Genomic DNA, 11,170 nt, shown 5'->3' on the forward strand with positions numbered 1-11,170 from the left:
AGAGCTAAAGGAAGGAATACCTTCCAAAAACCCCAACATGGGCTGGGGTACTTGTATATAAAATTAATAAAACCTAATTGAAAAATCAGTGAAAAAGATGTAAGCACTGAAATTATATACAATAGGTTAGGAAAACTAGGGTATGCCCTTTTTTAATTTTGTACTTTATATAAGACCTTGGTCCTAGGCAATACTGGAGGTTTTCTTTCTTTGTTCTTTCCTACTAGTGCCCATTTGAACAGAGACTTTATAATTTTATTTTAATAGTATAATATATAGGGCTTCAGCCTTTTACTGAACTTTTGCAGGTGAGTTAAGAGCTTAAAGATAACCTTTCAGCTGTCCCACATTTACGGGGCTCTTTGTAGAACTTGTTGAGTGCAAGGTGGTCTAAAAGTGTCATTTTAAAACATTCGCTTGATACCTACCACTGAGACCCCCAATAGCCACTATAGTACTTTTTGCACAAATGGACGAATCAACAACCAAGAAAGCTAAAAAATGATCAACTATTAGTACATGTATGATTGACTATTAATACCATTTTATGACGGTAATTAGGGGGAAAAGGTAGTGGGAATTAGGGGTTTGGACGTGGCGGCAATGCATACATGGGCAACAAGTGACTTGTTTCCTCTAATAGTGATCATTTGACTGATTGGCTTGTGATGATGGTTTAATGATCTCCTTAAAGACCATGGATCCCCTACTACTGTTGTGGATCCTACATGCACACCCTTATTTTATTGATAATAAAAACATGTTTTTTGAAAATAAAATATACCACTAGATAATCCGTCATCAGAATTAAAATAAACGTTAGGGAGGCAAAATTGAAGAGATGTTTAATTTGTATTTCAAACACGAGCGATGCGTAGAAGCAGCCTATTCTTTATTTTACTAATATTTTCCACCAAACCATAAACATTCCTGCCATGGGCAAAACCGGACAACTGAATAAGCTCGACTGATGAATGTAACAACTGGGTTTCAACAGAGCGGAGGAAGCGAAGGTTGCAAGGAAGGAAAGTTGTACAGCCTTTGAAATGCCAAGCTTCTGGCACGCGAATCGCTGAGGAAAGCAGCGGGACACATTGGCAGCCACTGCCACGACCCCTCTCGCAAACTGTACACCACAATCTCTGCACTCCCATGCGACCTGAAGCACACATTTTCCCCAACTCCCACGCATTCAATCCACCTCCTCTTCAATCTCCCCCGAACCCACTCCGGCATTCTCCCCTTCTCCTTCCACCTCAAATTGCCCCCGCACATCTCCCACATTATCACCTCCTCCAAAACATGGGCACGCCTAATCAATCTCACCAACACCAGAGAATCCCCACAAGAAACCAGTCGCGGCCATAGATTATTCCTCATCGCCGCATCTGCCGGCATCTCCACCCGATTCCATTCCCCGTTCTTAATGTCAAATACGGCCACATTATCCGCGCCCATCAAGAACACAAATCCATTGCAATACGCCGTTTCAACCCTCTTCGAATTCGCCCCCAAATCATATTCCCCCATTTTGGTCCACAAATTTGAAACGGAGTCATATCCCTGCACTTCAATGGTGCCTCCCTCGCGGCATTTCTTCCCCAAAAGGAGGACCTTGAAGGATCCCCTGTTCTGCCCCTGTTCTACCCATCCGGCGACGACATTGAGGGGAAATGCGAGTTTAGGAAGCGGGAATGATGATCCAGTATGAGGATTGCATACATAGGGGGCCGCCATTGAAGGAGCTTCGAGCAGCAGGAGGCCAGATCCGCATCCAGTGATGCTGAATTCGGGAAGGGGGAAGGAGGAGAAGGAAAGGGGCCGCCATTTGCGAGAGAGGAAGGAGTAGACGAGGCAGCCATGTTTGGCATTTGGTAAGGAGATGAGGAGATCCGGTTGCTTGCTCGCCGCATCTGCCCCCAAATGTCGAAGGAGACGATTCCATCCCCTGCAAACCAGGCGGAATCGGAAGAGGCATTCCAATGGCAGCCGCTTCACTATCTCCTCCACCAGATCATCCGCGATCTCCATTTTGGGGGTGAGCGAGAAGATGAATCATCCAGATGGCCCATCATGGATCTTGAGACCTTATTTGAGCTCTGTAATTTGTGGGACATTTGTGTATGAAATGGAGAGATGTGATGACAGAGTTAGGGAAGTATGATGACAGATTTGGGATTTCTTTGATCTTCGGGACTGAGCAGTGGATGGCATTGCAGTACGATTTGGGTATTATGAAAGGAAAGGAGAAGGAATGTCAACACCGTGAGAACATGAAGCCTCCATTCTTTCCTGCAGCCGCATATTCGATTACGCCCTGTGGCAGGTGGTCACATGGAGAGCATATGATTGCAGAGCTGAATTTTATTAATATTTTCAGTGCAAATTGACGCTTAGATGTTTGTCGTGCTGTCTGATTGTTGGGTCCGAGTCATGGAGCGATGGTGAATTGTTTTATTTCAAGACTGCTGGTATATTTAAAAAATATTGTGAGGAAATAAAATAATAAAAAGAATTAAATTAGATTTGAAAGTTAATACTAGCGCTTGCGACCTAGGGTAGGTGCAAGGATTGACCTCAAGTTATAAAGATCTATATAGGAAAAAACTAGGGCTGGGTAGTCACTTTCCATGGACAAGGGGACCTTATCTTTTGTCAAATTGAACATTCTCTCCATAAAAGCTATAACGAATGCCAAAACTTTCTTTTGGTATTTGAGATGCGTGTGATCCACCAAGGTTACCAAGCTTCGGCACCTTCCACATGGTACCTTCCAATACAATCACCTCTCCCTTGTTGAGTTTTGAACTTCATTATGTTTATGCATTCACCCCTCCTTTGGTAAAATCTAGTCCCACACTTCCAAAAGAAGAGGAAGAGTGGAGGATTGAAATATTCCTAAGAAAGAGTGATGAAGAATGGAAGAAGCAGATGGAACCAACAGGAGGGAGATATGTATGCTGGAGATTAAGGGAGAGAGGCCATTTTCATTCAATATTACCCTATCGTTTCTCAATTCACCCGACCTAGACATCTCAACACCTGATCCCCTTCACTTTACCTTTTGTTCTTCTCTCAAAATTAATTTGGAAGTCATGATGGCTTTAGTAGCACATTTAAGAGAAATATCTTTGGAGTTTATAGATTATTAGTTAGGAGCTTTGATGGGTTGTCATAGAAAAACCTCAATGAAAAAATTTGCAATGTAATTTCTTTTGGGCAGAGTTGTCAATGTATTGTATTTAGTTTTATGCAAAAGAATTTTATCTGTTATGGCAGTTTGTGAACATTTTGTGGAGTTCTACTTTTCTTTCAATATCATTGCTTTTTTTGTACATTTATAAAAGTTCTATTTGTGCTTCATAATTAAGAATCAACAGATATTGTTTTACTTTGGTTGCAGTCTCCCATGTTTGATTGATCAACTCTTCAGGCTTTGGTATTTTATGTCATATATATCTTTGAGTTCAGTTGTTTTCCTTTTGTGCCTCTTGATTCGAGTAGTGTCTTCTAAGAGCACTCATGCAAATTATAGTCTTCTCTACCTAGTCAAATTTTATTTCAGTGGAGCTTCTTTAGATTAGCAAATACCTTTGACAGAACTTTGCAGCTTCTACATGCTTCAGTGTTGTTCTACATGATCATCTTTTTTTCCTATCTTCTAGGACATTTTCTAGTTCAGGGGCTTCTTCAGTCCTTCACTAGTTCTTTCATCATTTTTTCCATCTCTTTTTGGACTAGAGTTTTTCTCATGTAATTTTCTCTATTTCTCCTCTATAAAGAGATTTGGTTATACTTGGGTACCTCATCAGGCTTTGTTGTCGAAACCCAAATCTACTTTCAGTGGTAGTTTCTAGGTTTTTAACTACTTTCTAATAATTAATTCTTTTATCAATTATTATAATGCAACCTAAGTTTTACCTTTTAGGGTTTTGGATTTCCTTTTATAAGGATTGATCTCTCATTGTAATTTATTGATTCATTCACTTTTGATTAATAACAATTTATCTTTTTGCTCATAAAAAATGTCTCCTCTATGGATCTAGGAATTCCAACGTCCATAGCTTTTGCTCATATCTTTCCATGGCAGGTGTGTGCATGCAGATGATTGTTGGGAGCTGTGAGGTTGATCTTTCATCAACTTCAACATTTTCTTTTGCCAATTTTGTATTTCGTTCAACTATAAGATCATATATTTTTCAAATATTAATTTGTCTTACATTAGTTTAAATTATATTATATTATATTATATTAAATAATTTGTAATATATCAAATCTATGATAAATATAATTATAATTTGACACAAGGTATTTAAAAAATCAATAAATATGTAAATACTATTTCAAATATATATATATATATATATATATATACATTACAATAAAGGAAACTTTAACTTTGAATAAATGTAAGAACTCTTAACTTAGTTTACAAAAAAATATTAAGAATTTATAAAAGTTTGAAAAGTTTTTAACTAAGTTAAATAGTGTTATCATTCTATTATAATTAAGCTAAATATTTAAAAGATTACTTTATGGAGAACGAAGACTTTAGATATTTATCTATTTATAAATTAAAAGAGATGTTGATGGTACAATTGCATTTAATACACTTAGCATAGTACTTTAGTTCATGATCAAAGTTGATTTTAGCAAATTAAAGCTATTGAATATTTTTCTTTTTCTTTTCCTTTATTCATGTTAGTCAATGAGAACAATGATAAATAGTGTTGTTGCAAAATTATAAATCTATCAAAATTTGTCAAACCATAGAATAAATTTGCTCACTTAAAAGATAATTCAATGTAATTGGTCACTTTAAAGCTAATAATTGCATCTAATACATGCAATAGTATCCTACCATGGTAGAAACTAATAATAATATTTTCATTGTAGAAAAAGAGAATTTGCCTAATTGTGGGGAGCGATTTTGGTCTCCCCTAACACATATCCTAATTGAATAAGATAAAATTTATAGTCACTTCAATCATTTAACTTTGCAATTTTAATTGAAAAACTTTGTTTAATCGTATTCTCGTCTCATCAACAAATCATCTTATCATGCCACATATTTTATCAACTTTTTGATGTTATTTTATATTGTTGATTATTTAATTAACACTTTATATTACGTAATAAATATAATACCTCTTTTATGATCATATTAAATTATTTGATTTTTCATTATTAACTAATTTATTATCTTAAAGTAATCTATGTGTATATCCATATAAATAAATATATTACATTATTATTCTACATTTTATTCATCTATCAATGTCAATAAATGTTGACAATATGGTCAATAAGATGTTTTCAATGTTGTCATTTATGGCAACATATATTCAGCATTTCATTTATGCATTTAGAGTTAGAAAATTGTCTAAGTGTTAGACAATTTGTAGCAACACAAAGACATATATTATTTGTACGAATGACACACTTCAAATTAACTTATGCATAGTTGAGGATAGCTTTATAACAATACCATGATGATGTGGTTAAGTGTGTAGGTGTGTACGAAAAATATGACACAAGTTACAGTTGAAATACCAGTTCAGGTATTTGACAGAGCGGAACAAAGCATAGCAAAGAATTGAGTTGTATGACTTAAGGAATTATTTTGGTAACAAAATAATTACTAAGTCATCATGAGCCGACTTTGTGGATATTATTCCATAAGTTACTTTATATTATATCAGGCGTGTGAACACATAAAGGCCAACTGAGCAAAGAATAATTAATTTGCAAAGTCTAAGTATAGATCTTATCTTGCACAAAGAATGTGAAGTTGATGAGATGATATATCATATGTGAACTATTGTATGGACAACTTGAAAGATATTTGAGCCTTATGTAATGTGAGATATGATGTATGATCAAAGCAAGTGCGAATTATAACAGTGAGAAAGTATTGTATGTATATCTATTCTTGTGAAAAACTTTATTGTATAAATACATGTTAGGGCAGAAGGCTCTTCTTGCATACATTGTATTTGATCTGCCAACTCCTAACAAGGTTGAAGCAACTCCTAATAGGGTTGAGGCTTCTAACAAGGCTTAGTCCTCTAACAAGTACTCAAGAAACTATATGTATTTCATAGACTCTGGTGCAGGAGCACCTAGGTAGGCTAAGTGTGAAACCTAGGTATTTCTTTATTTTTGGCTTGTAGTGATGCTAGCCACATCACTATTCTAATAATAGGTCCTATGTGGTCCTTAGGTGTGTTTAGGAGACTTGGCAAGACCCAAAGTGACCAAGTTGCTAGAAGTTGCCGACTATTGTCAACTAGGTGACTTAGGTCCGGAAAAGGCTAAAATGGTCTAGAAAGGTTCCAATGGCTTTGAATTGTTTATTTGAAGTCATTTTATGCATATTATATTTCTACTTTGTTTTTGTGCCAAATTTGTAGGTCTAACTCCATGTAGAACAAAAGTTGCTGAAATGTTGTCATGTTGTCATGACAACATTTTCTTGCAAAAAGCAACTTTTTGGCATTTGTGTGTTTAGAACGTCCTAACTGTTTAGAACAGTTATGGAACTGATGGAGGAGCCTTTAAAAATGTGAGGACAACCATTTTTAGGGGGTTGGACAAGTTGGTTTTGCATTTTTGTACGAATTGAGCAAGTATTTTGTTGCCGGTTTTATGCATTTGAAGGCATTTTTAATAGAGGAGGATTGAATGGCCTGATTTTTGTGTTGGAAAAGTTCTGAAATATTGTTTTTAATCTTTTTGTAGTGTTGGTTTGATCATTTTAATTTGTTTGCATTAGTGTAGAAAAATCTTTTTGTTCTTGGCAAGTTGCTGATCTGAACAGGGCTGCACTTAGAAAATGGGATCTTAGGGCCACTTCCCACCATTGGAAACCTCTGGTATTTTGGGATTTGGAACTAGGATCCATGTACATTATGTATCAAGAAGGAGGGCCCTTGAAAGCATCAGCAAGCATTTTTAAGGTGATGCCCTAGGCAAGCCAAATGCAACTTGGCTAGGAATCACAGTTGGAAAATGAGTTATGGAGAGGATTGAGTGTACAAATACCTTAATCCGGCTGCACAGCGAGTAATGAGAAGGTCTAACCTTGCTCCAGTCCAAAGGAGAGGTCTTGGAAAGGTGTCTAAGGTGGTTTTCCATCACAACAGCGATAAAGCACTTGAAATCCTCATTTTTGGCCTAAAATTGTACTTTCATTGTACGGAAAGTTTGGAGGCTAGAAAATTAGAGAATCTTGAAGTACTCTAAAAAGGGTATCCAAAAATATAATTTGTTTGTAGGGTTGTTAAGAAGTTTTTCAAGAAATCTTGTTTCCATCTATTTAGGAGGGCTAATTCATAGTAGCCTTTTTGGAGCAATTTGGTGTATCTTCCCTAGTAGATTGAATGTGCCTATGAAATCAGCAATGTTTAGGGTCATGGATGTTAGAAGGAGTCTAAAAAAAAACCTAGATGAAGAACTGGTAGCCTTGGAGCTATAGATGGACTTGAGGGTTAATAGCGGACTGGAGCCGGCTAGTAAGAAATTTGATGTTACTTTGTTGGTGTACCCCCAACTGAAGGATTAGGATCTCTTGAGCAAGGTCCTAGTAATTATAGGGTGTGAAGAAGCCCTAGTGGGTCTAGTGAATGACCTAAGGTAGCCCTGAGAGAGAGCTTGGGGTTTGGAAGCAAGGTTGGGGTGTTACATCAGAGTGGTATCAGAGCCAGTTAAAGATTTGGGAAAGGTAGTTAATGTTGGAAGCCGCTGAAGAATCAGTAGGAGAATCCATGATGGTGACAAATGTGGAGTTAGCTAAAGAAGTTGATGAGCAAAGGAAAATAAATCAGCTTCTTGAAGAAGCACTAGAAGAGGTGAAGCAAAAACTAGATGCAGTTGTAGAGGCAGCCAAGAAAAGAGATGAAGAAGAAGATGGGAATGGTAAAAAGGTAGTAGAGGAAGATATTGTACCTGAACCTGATCCTATCTTGCAAGAAGAGCCCTTCTTGAAGGCAATCAAAGCCTTAGGAGGTAAAGCTTTGGAAGGAGTGCCACTTTTCAGTGGTAAGATGGATATTGATGCAGTTATGGATTGGTTAGAGGGTATGGAGAACCACTTTGAGTGTGAGGGTATCTCAGAGGCACAGAAGGTTAAGGTTGCTAAGTCAAGGCTTAGAGGCTCAGCCTTAACATGGTGGAAGTATGTACAAGATGAAAGAGTCAGCATGGGCAAGAATCCAATTGCAAATTGGAGTGCTATGGCAAACAAAATCAAGGAGAACTTCCTACCTGAAGACTTTGAGATCCAACTCCATAAAAAGAGGCAAGGACTGAAGCAAAAAGATCTTGATGTGACCTCCTACACTGAAGAATTTCAGAGGTTGTGTTTGAGATCCAAGAAGCAAGAAGAGGAGTCACTCAAGGTGGCAAGGTATCTTGGTGGCTTGAAGTGGAACATTCAAGAGGAGCTTAGCTTATGGGCCCCTACCACTATCCAAAGATGTCATCAGCTAGCTTTGAAGGTAGAAGAAAAGAACAAGAGGAAAGGAGATTCTAACTTCAAAGATAGAGGCAAAGGCAGAAATCAGAAAAATCAAAGAGGAGGCTACCAAGGCAAAGGTAGTGATCAAAAGAGCCAAAGTGAAAGCAAACCCATGGAGCAAACTATTGACCACTCTTCAAGAGGTGGTTATAATAGAGGAAGAGGCAATCAAGGAGGATCAAGTAGGGGTAGAGGAGGTAGGAGCAGCTCTTACTTTGCAACAATGAAGTGTTACAATTGTGGTCAACTAGGCCATCCTGCCTATAGGTGCCCGGACAAACCCTCTTCCTCAAGCCAAGATAAAAGGCTAGCATATGCACAAGAAGATAATAGAAGTTGCAAGGATGTTGACATAGACCATATTGAGTCTGAAAAAGGTGAGAATCTTATGTTTAGGAGGGTGCTGATCAAGCAACCAGCTTCTAATGAGCCTAGACATAGAAGGGCATTGTTTAGGATCAAGTGCAAGATCCTAGGAAAAGTATGCAAGGTGGTGGTTGATTCTGGATCAACTGATAATGTAATATCAGAGGAGGCTGTTACAAAGCTCAAATTGAAGAAGATACCTCATGAAAACCCTTACAAGGTCACATGGCTTAACAAAGGGCAAAGCATCCTAGTGAATGAACAAGCATGGGTGGACTTCTCAATTGCAGGATATAAAGACCGCTTATTATGTGATATTTTGCCAATGGATGCTTGTCATTTTTTGCTAGGGAGACCTTGGCAATTTGATAGGGAAGTGGTCTATGATGGCAAGGAAAATACCATAACATTTAAGAAAGGAAGCAAGACCTTCAAAATTTAGTCATTGTTAGAAGGGGATGAACCACAGTCCAAGGTGCCTAATGTGCTGCTATGTGGAGAGAAAGAGTTTATTAGAGACCTCAAGCATGTGGAGAGCCAAGGATTTGCAGTCATACTAAAGGCTGCAAGTGAAGAAAAGCCAGTCCAAGAACCTTTACCAGCAGAGGTACAAGAGTTGCTTGTAAAGTATAAGGAGATTGTTAGTGATGGTACACCAGCTACCCTACTACCAAGAAGAGTTATCAGCCATCAAATTGAATTTGTTCCAGGTGCCTCACTACCTAATAAGGTAGCCTACAAGTTAACCCCAGATCAGAACCTTGAAGTGGCAAGACAAGTCCAAGAGTTGATGGACCAAGGTTTGATCCAAAAGAGCATAAGCCCTTGTGCAGTCCCAGTGGTTTTGGCATCCAAGAAGGGAGGAAAATGGAGGTTGTGTACTGACTCAAGGGCCATTAACCGCATTACAATCAGGTATAGGTTTCCTATTCCAAGAATTGAAGACCTTATGGATTGTCTAGGAGGTGCTATGTATTTCACTAAGCTGGACTTGAAAAGTGGGTATCACCAAATTAGAATAAAGGAGGGAGATGAATGGAAGACAGCATTTAAGACTACTGATGGTCTTTATGAATGGCTTGTGATGCCATTTGGTCTTTCCAATGCCCCTAGCACCTTCATGAGGCTCATGAATGAAGTGCTCAAAGACTTCACAGGCAGATTTGTGGTGGTGTATTTGGATGATATCCTCATCTACAGCAAGACCAAAGAGGAACATGTCAAGCATGTAGAAGCGGGTTTGAAGAGGCTTCATGAGGAGAAGCTATCTATCAACCTTGAGAAGTGTGACTTCTTCAAGCAAGAGTTGGTGTATCTAGGCTTTGTGGTGTCTAAAGGAACTTTGAAGATGGACAAGGAGAAAGTTGCTGCTATCCTAAGTTGGCCTACACCTACCACATCTAGTGAGGTAAGAAGTTTCCATGGTTTGTCTCAATTTTATAGGAAGTTCATTAGGAACTTTAGTGGTATTTGTGCACCATTTCTTGATACCATAAAGGAGGGAGTCAAGTCCAAGTTTAGGTGGACTTTAGAGGCTGAAAAGTCATTTGATATGTTAAAAAAACAAGTAGCTACTCAACCCATCCTAAAATTGCCTAGCTTTGAAAAGTTGTTCACCTTAGAATGTGATGCAAGTGGCCTAGCAGTGGGTGGGGTGTTGAGTCAAGAAGGTAGACCAGTAGCCTTCTATAGTGAAAAGCTAAATGAGGCCAAGAAGAAATACTCATCCTATGATCTAGAATTGTATGCCTTAGTCTAGTGTCTTAGGAAGTGGAGACACTATTTGTTGCCAAAAGAATTTGTTGTGTTTACAGATAATCAAGCTCTTAGCTACATCAACACACAGGAGAAGTTGAGCAACAGGCACTTGAAGTGGATGGAATATTTGCAGGCCTTCACCTTTACAATCAAGCATAAGAAAGGACAAATGAACAAGGTTGCTGATGCATTAAGTAGAAGGGTTTTAACAGTCCAAGAGATTCAGCTCCATAGCATTGGAGTGGAGAGTTTTCAGAATCTTTACAAGAACGATGAGGACTTTGCTGAAGCCTATAAGGTATGCATGGATTTTGGAAACCACTTTCATAGCAGATTTTCAGAATACACTTTGCAAAATGGGTTGCTATTTAAGGGTACCCAGTTGTGTGTACCAAGAGGTTCCATGAGAGAGAACCTAATACAAGAGAAGCATAATGGCAGCTTGAGTGGGCATTTTGGTATCAGCAAGACAATAGAACTAGTGCAAAGGTTCTATTATTGGCCTAAATTGGTCAAAGATGTAACCAA

General features: G+C 38.1%; 1 protein-coding gene across 1 annotated transcript; it reads right to left on the reverse strand.

The window, feature by feature from the left end:
• Positions 1-871: 871 nt before the first annotated feature.
• Positions 872-2,469, reverse strand: LOC149535339 (F-box only protein 6-like). Its single transcript, XM_089804239.1, has one exon. It carries the CDS (start codon positions 2,029-2,031, stop codon positions 991-993), a length of 1,041 nt encoding a protein of 346 aa, XP_089660365.1. The 5' UTR covers positions 2,032-2,469; the 3' UTR covers positions 872-990.
• Between the last annotated feature and the right edge of the window lie 8,701 nt (positions 2,470-11,170).

Source organism: Cupressus sempervirens, chromosome 10 (assembly GCF_028749045.1).
Source record: "Cupressus sempervirens isolate cs-2001-9-10 chromosome 10, ASM2874904v1, whole genome shotgun sequence".
NCBI classification, from domain to species: domain Eukaryota; kingdom Viridiplantae; phylum Streptophyta; class Pinopsida; order Cupressales; family Cupressaceae; genus Cupressus; species Cupressus sempervirens.